The 18,932-nt window shown below is 35.0% G+C and overlaps 2 protein-coding genes across 4 annotated transcripts in view; both read left to right on the forward strand.

Annotated features, from left to right (window-relative positions):
* Positions 1-18,932, forward strand: part of qless (decaprenyl diphosphate synthase subunit 1 qless) — a 169,457-nt gene that overhangs the window by 103,690 nt on the left and 46,835 nt on the right. For all 3 annotated transcript variants that reach the window (XM_067763333.1, XM_067763335.1, XM_067763334.1), the window contains exons 2-4: positions 9,782-10,000; positions 14,464-14,603; positions 16,884-17,025. In XM_067763333.1, the coding sequence (XP_067619434.1) occupies positions 9,782-10,000; positions 14,464-14,603; positions 16,884-17,025 (501 nt within the window). The remainder of the gene's footprint in view (positions 1-9,781; positions 10,001-14,463; positions 14,604-16,883; positions 17,026-18,932) is intronic.
* LOC137238408 (membrane-bound alkaline phosphatase-like) overlaps positions 7,757-18,932 on the forward strand; it is a 287,217-nt gene continuing 276,041 nt past the window's right edge. Inside the window, exon 1 of the mRNA XM_067763332.1 lies at positions 7,757-7,763. The gene's annotated coding sequence lies outside the window, so the exon portion shown is untranslated. The remainder of the gene's footprint in view (positions 7,764-18,932) is intronic.

An 18,932-nucleotide genomic window follows, 5' to 3' on the forward strand; every position in this document is an offset into this window, starting at 1 on the left:
GTATTCTTATATTCTTTCTCGCTTGAAAACGTAAATAAAATAGCTTATGCAGCTCACTGGTATGTACATATGTTTGCATAGCTGTAAACAATGAACCGGCTAACCCACGACGTGATGCAACTTCATGATGTTCGACAGTGGCGTACATACGCAGACTCACATACAAAGTTGCATCGAACAAATTTATGAACATCCATTGATGTTTCTGTATTTTTCCTCGCAAACTAAATTAAATTTTTTGTTTCTTCAGCTTGGCCTATTTGATGTTGATGCCAATGATGGTATAAAGCCATTGGAGATAGCATTGTACACAAAATACCACCAACCCGCTACTACTACTAGACTATTATGCATTTACGTTTGAGTGTTGTTGGAATTATCCTCAGTGTCGAGGTTGAGTGTTGATGCCATCATTGTATAGATGATTGTACATCACGCACTTGGCTATTAGTTCCATCATCAATTTTCTTTGATATTCCCCTTCATAACTGGCATTGTTGTTGTTACAGCATTCCAATTAAACGAATTGCCATGTCCACTGTTGTTCATGACAAGGACGATTGTAAATTTGCTTCAGTTTTTAAAACCTGTTTTGTTTTTGATGGAGACGAAAAAAAAAAAACAAATCAAAAACCACAATCGAGATACAATCAATTACTACGGTATGCATTGGGAATCCCTGAGCTCTCGGCGTCTACCGGTTTTCGCTCGTTTTTTTGTTGTTGCTAATTTGCTGTGTAATGTAGAAACTGAGCTAGGAAGACTTGCCATGTGACAATGATATTTTTGTTTAGTTTCGACAGTCGCTTTTTGTGTTGGTTTAAGAGGAAGTATGAAAACTGGTTTAATATTTACATTCAAATGAATGTGTTTTTGCAAATTTATAATTTTGCAAACCCGTTATTGATCTTGTCACGACTGGCGTGGGGTACATCCCTTCTAGTAAGGCTATTGACTCTAGTTGGGGGTTGCACTTTCTAATGCAGCCTTACCACGTAAATGTGTGCAATTATTCTAGATCAGCGATCGCCAGAAACTTCATATGGATGCGTGAGCACAACTACATTGAAGCAAAATTGATGGCCAACAATAAAAAAAAAAAAATGGCGACGGACCTAGTAAAAAGTACACTGTAAAAAAAAACTTAAATGTATATTTTATTTTTTAGAAATATTCAAAGTTTATTTTATCACTTCAAAATTCAAAAATCAATTACATCAAAAATCAGAACATCAACCTATCCTGACCCTCATAGAAAGGAAAAAATACGGTGTGCGCATGTACGTCGCAGGATTGGTCGACTTGTCTATGCGGTGCGCTTACTTAAAGCTGCAGTTACCCACGAACGTACGTACAAAAAACGTGTCAGATAGGGTTCCAAGCGTAGAGCAGTTTAACCGTCTCTGAGCGTATCACCTCCTCTTCACACAGTTCTCCCATTACCCATCCTACGCTCAGTTGCTTCACTGCAAAAGGAAGTTGGGTCGAATTGCAGATCCACCCGCGTCGGCGGTAAATGGCACATATACATATATATGTGCATATGACGCTGGCTGCGGTACAATTTTCCACTTATTAACCCCATTGCTACGACACACTAATATTTCTAATTTGTCAATAATTTACTGTACAAACGATGTCATCAAATTTGTTTAGTACTCGTGTGCTTCTCATAAATTGTTACTTCATTTGAACTGCTAAAACCCCACAACAACAACACAAAACTATGACTAAAGCATGCTTTTAGGCCAACCGAACTGCATTGTAGATTTTTGTTTTTTTATACTCAGACAGAGTATATTAACTTTGTTCGCATAACGGTAATCCGTAACGGCATAAACTAATCGAGATAGATATAGACTTCTATATATCAAAATGATCTGGGTGAAAAAAGAAATTCATTTAGCCATGTCCGTCCGTCCGTCCGTCTGTCCGTCCGTCTGTCCGTCCGTCTGTCCGTCCGTCTGTAAACACGATCACTTGAGTACGTTCTGTGCATACGATAAAGCAATCAAAGCTTAAGCAATTTTTATTATATTCTATGAGATAGATGAGCGGTAATCTTCAATTATCTTCTCTGGTTAATAATGGTAAAACAAACCATGTATGTACTTCAACCTTCAAACTTTTCACTAATACATATATTTCACATTCAATTTTTAAGTTCAAGTGAGACGAAATAAATTTTTGTCAGGGCATGTGTATTCTTCATTTTGATTTCTCAAAAAAATAACGACAACCAACCAGCGATCAGAGATGGCACTGGCACGGACACAAACCCAGTCGGACTTGCTAGCTTTCAAAATTAATGTACCGCATTGTTTTCTTGGATGCATTTAAAAATACTTCTACATGCGTTCAGTTAAATAAATCAAGCAAAGCTTTATTGTTTTCGTACAGTTTAACCAAAAATATACACAAAAATATTACTTCAGAAGCCATTTGACACGAAATTATAGCAGTTTAGTTCCTAATGGGCACAGTAGACTACCATCGATTGTTGACGAGAGGATAGAATAGGTGTGCGCTTGCCTATGCGGTGCGCTTACTTAAAGCTGCAGTTACCCACGAACGTACGTACAAAAAACGTATCAGCTGACACGATCTATCTTATGAATGTGCAAAACGAAAACACACCGACGTTCAATGCACGTACGTACGTAGCCCGGAACGTAGAAATCAACACAATTTTGATTTTTTCCGTAAGAACGTGTCAGCTGATCGCTCCCTCACTAGACAGAGTTGCCTAGTAAACTTTTGCGCGCTAAGTTTTGACTGCAGTTTTTATGCAAAAACACCTAACTAAAGTTTGAAATATTGTGGAAATAATTCGAAATAATTATGTAAAAGTGCAGATTACACATATATAATATATTTATACTTATTTAATATTAATTTCAGCCTTTTACAACATCAAAGATTAAAATAGAAAAAGTTTATGTTTCCATAATCATGCCTTCAAACAAGTCAATGGCAACATTTCTTCGTTGCCACTACGGGCATAAATTTCGCTCAAACTTGTGTACGTACGGCATACGTATACGTACGTTATACACGTCAGTGCATAACTGCAGCTTTAAGCGTTTTACAACAACAAGTGCGTGAATGCGCTTATGGGGTGATGACCGCTGTTCTAGATAATAACTATTAGCTTTTATTAGGTACGTTTATTTAAAATATTTTTGTACGTTAGAAGAATTATTCTCCTTTCGCTAAAATTCAATAAAGCATAAAGTGATGCGGATTATAGATAAAAATTTTCAAAAAATTTATGCTGTTAATGTATAATACAAGTTTAACTTAATTTAGTTGATCAATATTGAATGTTTCGTCATGCTAAATAAATCTCATAGTTGGCAAGTGTTATAAATAGTGTATATGAGTAGTCGAGGAACTGCTTTAAACTGAGTTCACTACACTTGCTACGGCTTCTTCACTTGATGATGAAGGTCCTTTTAGTTAACACTTCAACGCGAAAAAAATATGCACACACAAGTGTGTTATGAAAAATTAGCAAAAGCAAAGAGAACAAAATGCTCAAACAAGATTCAAATAACTTAAATACATATGCACATTTGGAGAATTCCATGTCAACTCATGCTACCGAAGGATTTTGACTATCTGATACTGGGGAAACTTCGCCAACTATTTGTGCCCTGCAAATAAGCTTTGGTTTTTTCAAAATAATAGTGTTTCATCCAGAAATATAAGCTTTTGGAATTTAATTTTGTTTTATTGCTAGAACTTGGTGAACAATTGTATGGCTAAGGTGCATTTTTGATTTCGTGTTTCTATATAACTTTTTTGTATAAAAAAAGCTTCGCTCCGCACTTAGTGTGCACTTCTATGTATGTAGAAATTACTTACGCTCATTTGCTTTGATTATGAAATATTTTGATTTTCAATTTAGAGTTATATCGAAATGTAAATGTTCATATCTCAAGCAAGTATTGATTTATAGGCATCCAATATCACAATATCGTTTGAAATTTGTGCTCTCTTTCCCTTAAACAATTTGCATAATAGCTTATGAGTGAGACCCGTCTGTGTGTCTGTCTTATGCTGACGTGATTAACTTCTGGAATAACGGTCGCATACCCATTTTCATCCCTACTCAGAAAAACGCGTATCGTAAAGAGTCATAAGACAGGAGAACTTCAAAAATTATACGAAAAATTTCACCAAGACAATGTGTCGCATTTCTTGCAACAACGATTATATTGCCTAACTGTCTCATTGTTTTTGCCATGGTTTATGTTTAAAGCTAACACCATGTAATTGTGATAGCATAAAAACGCCCTTCCCTTGCCCTTCCTTTAGGTCCTCAATTTATGGCGAAATTAACAACACGACAGACATGCAAATTCGTTTGCGGTATCAAACGGAAGGCAGTTGATTTACGACTCACACAATCCCACTTATTTGCGTTCGTTCGTAGAAATAATAAGTTTTAAACTGAATTTTTAAATGAATGCGCTAATTATTATTTTCAGTGGCTGTGGCTAGCCAATACGTTTCGAAGTTATCTCTGTTTACAATTCAAGACTTCGATTTTTTGGACGTGGCTATTCGCTCCGAAGCCTCAATAACGTAATAAAACAAAGCAATAGTAATTCATAAAAAAGGATTTAAAGATTATTTGCATTCCCAATTTTTATCGCTTACTCCCATACCAAAGAAATTATGAGCTTATTTTTTTAAAGTTATTATTGGCAGCTTTATTAGATTAATTTTTGAAAAAAAAAAAAAAAAACTGTCATAAATCAATCAAGTAAAAGATCAACGTGAAAATTTTCAATATCAAAAAAGTAGATGTGGATATAATCCCATTTTGAATACACATCTTTTCTGGGTCCAAATAAACCCGCGTCTATTTCGTAAGGGTATTTTAATTTTTGCTCAAGTTTTTGTATTAACGGAAGAACGGACGTGGCGCAAAGCGTGCGCAGTTTGAAACGCGAATAAACAAATTTCTGAATAACTCCATAAAAACTAGGCGAATGTTTTAGGTTTGCTTTCCGATTCAACTCGGAACTGCCTTGGGTTCATTAAGAGGTTACCTACAGATCGTTTGGGCGCCATCTCCTGAGATTCAGTTTGGAATTGCTCTCGGAAATAGATCGGGTCTATCTGGATTATCATCGAAATCATTTCTTAACTTTTTTGGGATGATAGGGGAACTATCTCCGGAGCATTTCGGATTGCTTTTTTGGGGTTTGATTTGGTTCTGTGTTGGAGAGCAATTCATAATTAGTATCGATACGATTTTGAAATTTTCTTCGGGTACATATCGGTACCACTTCGGTACTATCTTCGTGATTCTTACCAAAATCATTTCGGTGTTGTTTAAGAAATCAATAAAGAGCTAGTTGGAGACAATACTTGGTATATTTCGGTATTGTTGTCGTTATTGTTAAATAATTTCAACTATTATATCGATACTAGCTTTACCCGGCACACGTTGTAACGCCCGAGATCGAATGAATGTTGCATTATTATACTCAGTTGAGCAGAGGTCACAGAGTATATTAACTTTGATTGGATAACGGTTGGTTGTACAGGTATAAAGGAATCGAGATAGATATAGACTTCCATATATCAAAATCATCAGGATCGAAAAAAAATTTGATTGAGCCATGTCCGTCCGTCCGTCCGTCTGTCCGTTAACACGATAACTTGAATACATTTTGAGGTATCTTAATGAAATTTGGTATGTAGGTTCCTGAGCACTCATCTCATATCGCTATTTAAAATGAACAATATCGGACGCCCACTTTTTCATATCGAAAATTTCGAAAAACCGAAAAAGTGCGATAATTCATTACCAAAGACGGATAAAGCGATGGAACTTGGTAGGTGAGGTGAACTGATGACGCAGAATAGAAAATTAGTAAAATTTTGGACAATGGGCGTGGCACCGCTCACTTTTAAAAGAACGTAATTTAAAACTTTTGCAAGCTGTAATTTGGCAGTCGTTGAAGATATCATGATGAATTTTGGCAGGAACGTTACTCCTATTACTATATGTGTGCTAAATAAAAATTAGCAAAATCGGATAACGAACACGCCCACTTTTAAAACAAAATTTTTTTAAAGTCAAATTCTAACAAAAACTTGAATATCTTTACAGTATAGATTCAACTCCGTAATCATATGGTGCAACAAAATGCAAAAATAAAAGAAAATTTCAAAATGGGCGTGGCTCCGCCCTCTTTCATTTAATTTGTCTAGGATACTTTTAATGCCATAAGTCCAACAAAAATTTACCAATCCTTGTGGAATTTGGTAGGGGCTTAGATTCTGGGACAATAACTTATTTTGTGAAAAAGGGCGAAATCGGTTGAAGCCACGCCCAGTTTTTATACACAGTCGACCATCTGTCCTTCCGCTCGACCGTTAACACGATAACTTGAGCAAAAATCGATATATCTTTACTAAACTCAGTTCACGTATTTATCTGAACTCACTTTGTATTGGTATAAAAAATGGCCGAAATCCGACTATGACCACGCCCACTTTTTGATATCGAAAATTACCAAAAACGAAAAAAATGCCATAATTCTATACCAGACACGACAAAAGGTATGAAACATGGTATTTGGATTGGTTTATTGACGCAAAATATAACTTTAGAAAAAAACTTTGTAAAATGGGTGTGATACCTACCATATTAAGTAGAATGAAATGAAAAATTTCTGCAGGGCGAAATAAAAAACCCTTGAAATCTTGGCAGGAATACTGTTCGTGGTATTATATATATAAATAAATTAGCGGTATCCAACAGATGATGTTCTGGGTCACACTGGTCCACATTTCGGTCGATATCTGGAAAACGCCTTCACATATACAACTACCACCACTCCCTTTTAAAATACTCATTAACACCTTTCATTTAATACCCATATCGTGCAGACATATTCTAGAGTCACCCCTGGTCCACCTTTATGACGATATATCGAAAAGGCGACCACCTATACAACTACCACCACTCCCTTTTAAAACCCTCATTAATACCTTTAATTTGATACCCATATCGTACAAACAAATTCTAGGGTCACCCCTAGTCCACCTTTATGGCAATATCTCGAAACGGCGTCCACATATGGAACTAAGGATTACTCCCTTTTAAAATACTCATTAACACCTTTCATTTGATACCCATATCGTACAAGCAAATTCTAGAGTCAACCCTGATCCACCTTTATGGCGACATCCCTAAATGGCGTTCACCTATACAACTATGGCCCACTCCCTCATAAAATACTCTCTAATGCCTTTCATTTGATACACATGTTATACAAACACATTCCAGGGTTTCCATCGGTTCATTTTCCTACATGGTTATTTTCCCTTATGTTGTCACCATAGCTCTCAACTGAGTATGTAATGTTCGGTTACACCCGAACTTAACCTTCCTTACTTGTGTCTGTTTTGTTTGTTAATAATCTAGTTCATTCTTCTGTAAATTGAATTGAATTTTGTACGCATATTTGGTGAAATTTTCGTTTAAAACATTTTGTTATTGTATCTATTGTAATGCCCGTGGGTACACAATATTTTTGGTTTTTTCGTTCGGTGCAAAGATAAACAAATTTTTTGGCTTTCCAACTCTAGAGCAAGCAACATATAGCTGGCCATGGGAAAATCCTGCAACAGTAAGCGATTATCCTTGTGCTTTGTTGATTGTAATTGTAAAAGCAAGGCGACAGGAAACTGTAAGAGCTTAAAATTGAATGGCAAATCTGTAGGAATCATTGGTATCCGTGGTATGAGCACATCTTCACCTTTGCTTTTACCGCTGATGATTGTTGCTTAGATAATTTCTTAATGCAAAGTCGGGTTCCACTGCACAATTTTGGTGGGTCTAAATTCCGAAGAAGAATGATTGGTCAGCCAATTTTCAAAGTTAATATATGCGCAGGCATTCCAGGTGGTTCTAAAGAGTTTAGAAATTCAATTGGATAATTCACAATTTGATCTTCATCTGTAACTGTGTCGATCGATTTATATTTCGTCACTTCACCAGGAATTTGGTTTTGAATGCGATCATTGATTTTATATTCATGATCATTTTAGGGGCTAAGATTGCTCGTTTGCATAGCAAAAAAAAAAAAAAAAAAACGGCGGCACATGACTAAAGGTCCAAAAGGAATAACAGCCAAACTCAACAATGAAGTCAAACTTTAGGTGTTGAAATAACCTAAATTTTTACGGAGCCATAGTTCTGAAAAATCCCATATGTTGGGAATGTGCCACGCCCCTTTTTTCACAATTCCACATTTTACTGGATGTGTTAGGGCTCAACGTCATATAGCTCCTTACCAATTTTCATTATCCTGTCATTACCACATCCAGGGATATGCAGTATGATATATTCCATTTGTATGGGAGGTGCCACGCCCTCTTTTTCCCAATTCCACATTTTATTGGTGGTGTTAGGGATTGACCTCATATAACTCCTTACTGAATTTCAATGTTCTGGCCTGTATTCCTTCAGAGTTATGCGGTACCAAATATTTCATTTGTATGACGTGGCACCGCCCCTTTTAAATATCGAAACTCTTTTTAGCCTAAAACCTTCCTATTGATCGGAGGAACCTATAGCGAAAATTTGGTGATGATTGATGTGTGGGAAAAACATTTCCATAGCGAACATACACACACACACACAGAATTTGATATTTATATATACAATCTCGGCATCATAGTTTTTGTAATTTACAGTATATTATTGGCTCCGGAATCGGAATGGGCAGACTTATAGTTATTCATAGCTTCTGGCTTTAGTATAATTATTTTGTAACTATGCATCACGCGTAATTTACGCAACTCATACTTCATTACCCCAATAGACATTTAACCGTGTACGCATGCGAGACAATGAGACAGCAAGAGAAAGAGTGAAGAAATATCACAGCAACTATTACTAAGAAACAGGGTGATCTGTGATTATCATGCTTCATATTTTCAAGGTCGTTTCACCTTACATACAAGCGAATACACTCATATTCACTCCAACATTTTCTATTAGCTAGGGTCCCAAGCGTAGAGCAGTTTAAGCGTCTGTGAGCGTATCACCTCCTCTTCACACAGTTCTCCCATTACCCATCCTACGCTCAGTTGCTTCACTGCAAAAGGAAGTTGGGTCGAATTGCTGATCCACCTGCGTCGGCGGTAGATGGCACATGTGCATATGACGCTGGTTTCGGTACAATTTTCCACTTATTAACCCCATTGCCACGACACACTAATATTTCTAATTTGTCAATAATTTACTGTCAAAAACGATGTCATCAAATTTGTTTAGTACTCGTGTGCTTCTCATAAATTGTTACTTCATTTGAACTGCCAAAACCCCACAACAACAACACAAAACTATGACAAAAGCATGCTTTTAGGCCAACCTTAACTGAGTTTGTCGATTTTTTTGTTTTTGTTTGCATGCATGCTTTATTAAGTGTTTTGAAATTGTCGTAATTTGTGAGTAAGTGTTTGGTCTAAACAGCTGCCGACAAATGAAGATATTTGTGTAGACGAAAGTTTCACGTTTGTTGTTTTGAATCTGCGATTGGTTTTTTTGTATGCGCACCAACTTTTAGGCTTGGCGTCCCGCAATTTTGTCAAATTAGAAAAGTGGAAACATTTGAAAACCTTTTCAACTTTGCGGTTAATTTGAGTAATTATGAAACTTAATGACATTGGTTGTTATGTTTGTTAACACTCCCCATATTATCTAAAGATTTTTTTAATTTACTTGTTGTTTTCCTTTTTTTGATTTCAGCAACACACAAACACAGCTTGCAGCAGCAGCAGTAATGCGACAGCGACAAATAGCATCAAAATAAATAAAAGTCCTAATTCTACAATAACAACAAGAAATTGCCGTCAATACAGTTCAGTGCATACACAACAGCCAGCTGGGCCGGTGCGAGAAATACAAATTGATCCTTACATAATACTTGATGATGATTTGAAATATTTTTATGATGACGTGAGAGACGTAAGTAAAACACATAAATACATACTAATTTGTTCAAAATTACATCTATAAAAGGTTAAACTGTTCTTCATGCATAATTTTACCATAAAAGTCGAAGCCTGCAACGATTTAGGAACAAAGCAAGCATGAAATTAATAAATTACATAAGATGTTGTTTTTATTGTACGAAAATAAGTAAATATCTTTGTTTTTGTAACTATGCGAAGAACTTTTACACCTTTAGTAAAAAATATTTATTTAATATTTTTAATTTTAAAATTGCTCGAATACTTGGAAAAATATAAAATTATTAGCTCTTTTTTTTACATGTATATAAATATGCACTTAAACTTTATATTGCCTGCTAAGCGCATAACTTTATCTGCACTTACGAAATCGTTGCGCAAAAAATTTTAATTTCAGTATGCATTATATTCAGTTGCAACTGAAATGTGTCTCTCCATTTTATCTCTACAATATTCTCAAATTATATGACCGAAAAGTGTGTGGGTCCACGATTCATCGCAACCGATTCAGCTATGCGCGTGTCTCCGCTATTACACACAACCCGTTTTGTAGCAAGTAATTTAACCACTGCCGCGAGTCTCCAATAATTGCCGAGACGAGTCTCCTAAACATTATCTAAGTTACGATAAGCGTGTTTTTTACCCGAAAATGTAGATGTATATACATGTAACAAAACACGGCTATTGTTAAGTTAAAACCTATTAAAAACATTTTAATTTATTTAGCTTTCGGAATTTTGAAAAACTGAAAATTTATTTACATTATGCATAAATTTTTTCCCCTTTCAGGAACTGTAGAACTACTGAAATATTATAATTTATTTTCAATTGTTTTTGTTTTATCGGGGTATTGATAAAGTATTCAAGGTTCGAAACGAGCTCAAGGCCAGAACAATAATTTTTTGTAAACAAAATTTTTTGTAAAACAAAAACAATTGTTAATAAACTATGAGCACTTGGGAAAATGTCAAACAAAGTAATTGACAATAAACAAATCCAACATTATCAGTGTCTTGCAACAGATGGCGCAACGCTGAATAAATATAGTTGGTAAGAAGGAATAGAAGTAGCAATTTGTCAGTCAAACAAACCACCGCTGTATAGCTAAATGGTTAGCGCAACGTGCCTAAAGCGTACGGATGATGAAGGCTTAGCACCCTTCGAAATGGATCTATCTGCGCAGCTATGGCAGGTTGTCTGAAAAATTTTCTACTTACTATTCCAAAAACAAATTAAAAATTTTCAATTATAGAAAAATTAAAAAAACAACAATCATTACAAAAAATTATTCTTCTGGCCTTGAGCTCGTTTCGAACCTTGTATAATTTATTTTAAGCTATTGCATAGATTTTATCGCGGGCTTGGCGACTAAATCAAAAAAAACCGTAACGGATATTTGTCAAAAAAGATCCGAAAAGGCTCGAAAAGGTTCGAAAAGGTTCGTAAAGGTTAGCAACAGGCCAAATACATAAAATTGGATCTCTATCATAAACAGTGGTGGGCACCACTACATTTACACGGTTACCAAATTGAGAATGTGTTAGTAAACACGAACGCGTAGCGAGCACGAAAGCAAAATCAATTATTTATTTAGTTTTCAATGCTTGAACGGTGAACATGTGTCACACGCACTCTTTGGTTCTCTGTTTTAAGCGCGCGTGCGACACTTCCTCACCGTACGACCATCGAAATCAAACTAAAAGAGCTGTCGTTAATTTTCACGAAGTAGCCATTGTACTATCGCTTATCGTATACCATGACGGAACGATACAAGGTGGCTGCAAACGTAGATAAAAGTTCCGTGTATTTTGTTTTTGTAAATTCGATGGACAAATGTCAAAATCGTACTGCGACGAAAGTTGATGTATCAAATCAAATAAAAAAGTTTATAATCAGCTGTCCCGTGCTGCCACCTTGTATCGTTACGCCATGTTGTATACATATATGGTCGCTTACAAGCCAAACTAATAAAACGGCACGCAAACAACCGGCGTTTTTTGCCCTAACCCAAATAAGCATGCGTTGCGACAATGTAAAGCATGTGTGCAAACGTCAAATCTAAATGTCACGCAGAACAAAAATTGGAAATCGAGTTAGGTTTTCACGCAGCAAATTCCATTTGAGTTGCTCTCATACAAGTTGTATGTGCATGACACATTTTTGACAGAAAATTACTTGCGTGCGTTTATATTAGGTTGGTTTGTTAGCAGGTGCTAAGCTCACGCCTACCCCGGATCATAAAGTTAAAGTTAAAGTTAAAGTGAATGTTAAAGTTAAAGCGAAAGTTAAAGTTAAAAATAAAGTCAAAGTTAAAGTTAAAGTTAAAGTGAAAGTTAAAGTTAGAGTTAAGGTTAAAGTTAAATTTAAGGTTAAAGTTAAAGTTAAAGTTAAAAATAAAGTTAAAGTTAAAGTGAAAGTTAAATATTAACTTCTCATTTATTCGATAAAAGTAAAAAATTTGTTTTCTTATCGGTCACCACGCTTAAAAAGGTTAACTTGAATTAATATCAAAGAAAACAAAATGTTGCATAAATATTATAATTGCATAAGTTGATAATATGCAATGGCTTTACCGCGGCAGTCCCCGAGTGCCACACGTCCTTTTTTTTTTTTGACTTTCCGAAGGCTAAAAAAATCTAGATCCATTGAAAACTTAAAGTTTTTCTTTGTTTTTAATCTTTTTAGAAAATTCCCTAAATTATGCATTTTTCATTATGCATTTTGCATTATACTTATCGAAAATCTTAATTTTTTTTTCAATTTCTTGATGTTTAGAAAGCTATAAAATTTTTACCTTTTTATTTTTATTTTTTGATAAAATTTTCGCGTTGTTTCAGAAAATTTTGTTTCTATTTTTCAACAATCCTAGAAGTTTTTACAAGCTATTAAGAAGGGGTTTTTGATTTTTTTTTTATTTGTATTCATATCTCTGGAAAAATTGGAAACATTTTTGTTAAATTTGCGGAATTTTTTCCACTTATCAGCTGGTACTGAAGCGCGCCTCAGATTCCCCTTTTATTTTTTTTAAGCTTTTTTACGTCTTTTTGCAAAAAAAAAAAAATATTCTTCTATGTTAACTTTTTTCAAACGTTGAGTTTAAAATTTTTTTGGAATAGTATGAAAATAGGGGAATTTCAACAATTTTCCCTTCCACCTTTTCAATAGCTCTGCAACTATTGAAAAGTGACTTCTAACAATTTTTAATATTTTTTGTTATTTTGGTTTTAATTTGTAAATTTTTTGTTTACATTTGGAAAAAAATTGAAATATTTTTTGGAATTTTGCAGTATCTTTTCCCCTTATTATATGGCGCTGCAAGGATATTCAGAACAGGTTTTAAATTTTTTTCAAAATTTAACTATTTTTGTTCTGCTTTTAAAAATATAAGAATTTGCCATAACTTTAAAGACGAAGATATTTTTTTTTTGATTTATTAATTTTATGAATAAAAAAAAGCAGTTTCTTTCCATTTTTGCAAAAAAAGTAGTTCTGAGCAGCTTTTTTATAACTTATTTTTTTAATTTTTTTCGGTTTTTTAGAGAAATATAAAAAATGAAGTAATTTTGACAAACTTTCTTACCATCCTTTCAAAAGCTCTAAAACTATTGAAAAACCACGTGGAAGTATTTTAATAACTTTTTTTTAATTAAAATTAAAAATAATTTTGTTTCGGATATGTGCATAACTTTTTTCCAGCTCTGTTTTCAGCTACTCAAGAAATATTGAAAAGATTTCAGTTTTTTTTTTTAATTTCTCATTTTGAAATAAAAAAAAAATTGTTGCTTAGTTCTGCAGGTCTTTTTTTTTCTTTTGAGGATTTCTTTAACTACAAAAAAGCTGAAGTGATTAATTTAACTTTTTACAGTTTATTTTTTAGCGTTCTGTTCCCAAAAAGAATACAACAAAATGGGTTATTAAGCTTAAAGTAATCTCCGCCCTATAAAATCAACACTTGATTTATGCAAGAAGGAAACATCTGATAAAAATTTAAGTACATATGCACCTGTATTACACATACATGTACATTCATACATACATAAATACGCAAGTGTCAACAGCATACAAACGAGTTTTAAAACGTTGACAGCATTTAGATGAATGATTTGTTGGCTTTTTAAATCAACTCTTTGATGAGTCCGAAATGACGTGGGAATAGTTTTTTTACTATAACTAATTTATTTATTTATTTTATTTTTTTTTCAAAATAAAAGAAAAAGATTGTTAAGAGCTCAATTACATGAGTGAATTTCGGAATTAATTATTCGCGCGTGTGCCATGTAACCTTGAAAACGTTAACACCAAAATAGTTTATATTTAATTATAAAAATTTTCCCAATCTCTGGATTGTTCCTAATGTTTTTAGTAACAACATTTTTCAAAAGTACTTAATACATATTTAAAGTACAGTTTTAGTATGATGTTTTCATATATTGGTGCATATTTGTTTTCTTTTCACAGCTCCTGCGGCAGGGCACGTGTCAAAATGAGCTCGATAAGATCGCCACGTATTATTTTGATGGCCAGGGCAAAGCGCTACGGCCAATGGTTACAATGCTAATGGCCAGAGCGATAAACTATCATTTAAATAAGGAATCAAGGTAAGCGTTAACAAAATCTATTTGCGAGTTAACGCAGTGGTGTGCAACAAATTAAATATATCTTCATATAATTAAATTTATTTAAGAAGCATAAACAAAAAATCAAAATAATAATTGAAAATATGTTATGCAAACAAAAAACTAGAAAGTGAAAAGCTGTAGCTCGATAGCACGAGGCGCTAATAATAATTTGGCATTTGTTTTTCCCTTTTTGTTGCTGTTGCTCTGTTGATTCAAAAATCTAAATTTAAATTGTACATTACGCTTGCATTTTTGCATTGAATTGGCAGTTACGTATGTGCTAAGATAACCGTGCTCATATGCAAATTCACGTGCACAGACATACAAACTAGGGTGGGCCAAAAAAATTTAAATTTGTTGAGCGGACCACAGAAAACTTGTGATTTTGGGTCTATTTTATGAGTCATTTCGGGATTGAGAAAATTTGGGACCTCTTCGCTACTTGTTCGCGTTCACTTGGAGACTATCTCCAGAGCATTTTTTAAATATTCGAGACCATTTCGAGACTATCTTCCGCACATTGCGAGATTATTTTGAGATTATTTCGGGATTGCTCGTCTCTTCAAGACTGTTTCGGCATCGTTTCGCGAGTATATTGTGATAGATTTGGGCTGTTTTCGGGTTACTGGGTTTATATTTCGGTATAATTTCCGATCTCTTTCAAAACCATGTTTTTTTTTATTTTGGGATTATTTTGAAACTATCATCGGATAATATTGGATCCGAGACATCGGCGCAGTTTTTGATTCAGATTCAGTGATTCAGAGCATGTCTTCAGGATTATTTCGGTATTTAGACAATTTCGGGACCACTTCGGGGCTATATAGGCGTCAATTCGAGACTATCTCCGGAACATTCAAGAGACTCCAGAACATTTCGGGATTATCTTCCGTACATGTCGAGACTATTTATAAAATATATATTTGAAATTCATCTTGCGACTGTTTCGAGAACTTTTCGAGGTTGTTTAAAGGACCTTATCGGAACTGTTTTCGAGCTTTTCATAATTGCTTTAAATATCATTTCGGTACTATTTTTGGACTGTATTTCTGTATATATCAAAATTTGATCATACAGACTATATCCGTCTACTTAAAACTCATTTCGAAACTGTTTCCAGGTCATTTCGGTACTACCTAGAGCATTTATAAGTAGTTTTCAGGATAATTTCGGGATTGTTCTAGGGTCATTTAGAGATTTTTTCGGGATTGCTTTCGCAAAATTTTATAGTATGCGCAATAACTTCGGTACAATTTGAGGATTGCTTTTAGGATTGTTTCAAAGTACATGTCGGAACTACTTCGAAACCGTTTCGGTGATTTCTATGTTATTTTAGGCCTATTCAGACGCTGAAGAAGACATCCTTTTGTCATTGCTACCATTTGCGACTAATTTGGGACAGTTAGATCTTGGGACCACTGGCGGATCGTTTAACCCTGCCACTCACATACCACTCCCTTCCCCATCCTGAATTTTTTTTAAGTTTTGATAGTTCTGAGTTGACCCAAATCAATATTTCTTGGTATTTATATTTTATATATGTACATAGATCGAAATCCAGACAATTTCCGAAAAGTGGTCATTCACAAAATCAAAGTCTAACCTTTTAATTTAATGGAATTTTAAATTGGTTTTGTTTATGTTAACGGAGTCGCGGGATAAAGGGAGTTAATAATTGAAGCAATAAATTTACCTCTGTCTTAGTCAAGAAAAAATATTTGAATTTTTCTGCCCACCCTAATGAATACACCTGCGAGCTTTAAAAATAAGCTTTAAATGGGCGCGTGGGGTGTATGAGTGATGTGACGTCTATTGTAAATGCCCATGACTGGCAAAGTTTTTCGGTTTTTTCTTGTTATCTAGCATGCAATTACAACGGTACAACGGTACACACATACATATGTACACAAAATGTTTGCAATATTGCGCAAATGCGTAACGACCAATAAATCCGGCTATAATATAGAGTTTATTGAAGGCGCTTTCTAAAGGTTACGCAGCGACCACAAAGCCACCACTAGCTGATTTTCTATTGCCTCTGTTTTTGCGCTTTTGTATAAATATTGATTTTTTTGCATTTTTTTTTTAGGAATTTATTATGCGATTTCGCTTTTTTGTTTAATCTAGGCTTAACGGTGCTAATTAAACGGAAATTATTTCATTCAGATCTTTGCTATTTGCCAGCTGCCACTGCTACCCATTTTATATTGTATGTTTGTTTCTTCTTTTTGTATGTCTTTTTGTGTGTTTTTTCTTTAGCAATTTATTACACAAACAAAGATTCATTGCGTTATTCTCCGAAATGGTCCACTCTGCGAGTTTGGTGCATGACGATGTCATCGATCAATCAGATTTTCGGCGAGGCAAGCCAAGCGTGAATGCGCTGTGGAATCATAAAAAGGTACGCAGATTTTATTTGTAAATTTATTTAACTAATCAAGGATATTTATGTGCAAATATTTTTGGCCTTTCATCAAGGGTAAGTGGTTTTAATAGATTTTTGAAGGCTGAAAAATAGTAAAAGCGAAAGCTGCGCCAAACACGGAATCAAATAAAAAATTTTGTTGGAAATACCAACGTTGCAGAGTGGTCAATTTGACTGAATTAAATTAGGTGGCCACCGTGGTGTGATGGTAGCGTGCTCCGCCTATCACACCGTATTCCCTGGGTTCAACTCCCGGGCAAAGCAACATCAAAATTTTAGAAATAAGATTTTTCAATTAGAAGAAAATTTTTCTAAGCGGGGTCACCCCTCGGCAGTGTCTGGCAAGCGCTTCGATTGTATTTCTGCCATGAAAAGCTCTCAGTGAAAACTCATCTGCCTTGCAGATGCCGTTCGGAGTCGGCATAAAAACATGTAGGTCCCGTCCGGCCAATTTGTAGGGAAAAATCAAGAGGAGCACGACGCAAATTGGAAGAGAAGCTCGGCCTTAGATCTCTTCGGAGGTTATCGCGCCTTACATTTATTTATTTATTTATTTAAATTAGGTATTATAAGTTGGGTTTTTATCTTTTCTGAAAAAAAAAAAAAATTTTACCCTCATGTTGCACTCCTAAGCTCTTACTTTTGAAGAAGGATACCTGGCGCTCTGGGGAAAGGCTGAATTTATAGGTAATGGTACACATTTACTTATCCACTGAGATCTTTTTTGTAAAAGCAAAACCAACTTACTAGACACTGGGAATAATCAACAGGGCGACATTATTTTCAGAAAAGAAAATGTCATAAATTTGCAAAATCTAAGAATTAATAAAGCATCAAAAGAAAAACAATTCTTATGAATCACCGTAAGTTCTGGTACTTAATTGAGGGGTTTCCGTTTGGTCATTAAACCAATTCTGGTTGTTGTTGTTGTTATAGCAGTGCTTCGCCCCATCCAATAGGTGCGACCGATCACAAATTGTCATCAATGTCCCTTACGGGAGTCCGAGGAAACTTGCTGTTTCAACAGGGGTGGACCATAATGAGAGGGGTGTTATAGGCGTTGGTTCCAAAATGCAGTTAAAGAGATGGTTGGTGTCATGTGGGGACACGTTACAAGCAGGACATATGTTTTGTATATCGGGGTTGATTCTGGATAGGTAAGAGTTTAACCTGTTACAGTATCCAGATCGAAGTTGAGCTAGAGTGACTCACGTTTCCCTAGTAAGGGTAACCAATTCTGGTAACACTATATAATAGTAAAGACACCTTCAGTCTAACTGAGATCTTTATTGACCGGCTAGTTGAACCTAGCGTAACATCAACCAGTATCTGAAACTAACAGCTTATTTCAAACTGAATTGGGGAGTGTGTATCGAGGCTCGTGTATGAAAACCCTGTATTGATTTTTACGCTTATACATCGATGGGCGATAAGAAATGTGGTTTCGAGGCAGTAGAACATCCAGCGCTGATGTATGGATCCATGCTGTGGTTAGAAGCCCTCCTGTAGAACTATAACCTCATCGGCTTACAGAAAGTTCACTCACCGTGATGGCACGATGGTTCAAAACTAGAAATAGCGAAATCTAGTTAAACCTTATGTACATATATTCGTTATCTATATTATTGGTCGCAAGGGAATCGCTGGCAATGGAAAGTCTGCTGATCTGGCAGAATATAACCGCAAGCGTAAGCGTAGCCGTTCTAAATACTTTGATACATAAGAAATATATAATGTAAGTGTAGAAGGCTGTATAAGTATGATGTATGTATGCTTTACGGGGGTGCGCAGAATGTAAACGTAAGTGTAGTCGCAAGGAAGAAGAAGAAAGGTTTGTATAGGGTAGTTAACGACGAGATATATAAATGTTATTGACTTGTTAT

Source organism: Eurosta solidaginis, chromosome 1, assembly GCF_040869045.1.
Source record: "Eurosta solidaginis isolate ZX-2024a chromosome 1, ASM4086904v1, whole genome shotgun sequence".
Classification (NCBI taxonomy): domain Eukaryota; kingdom Metazoa; phylum Arthropoda; class Insecta; order Diptera; family Tephritidae; genus Eurosta; species Eurosta solidaginis.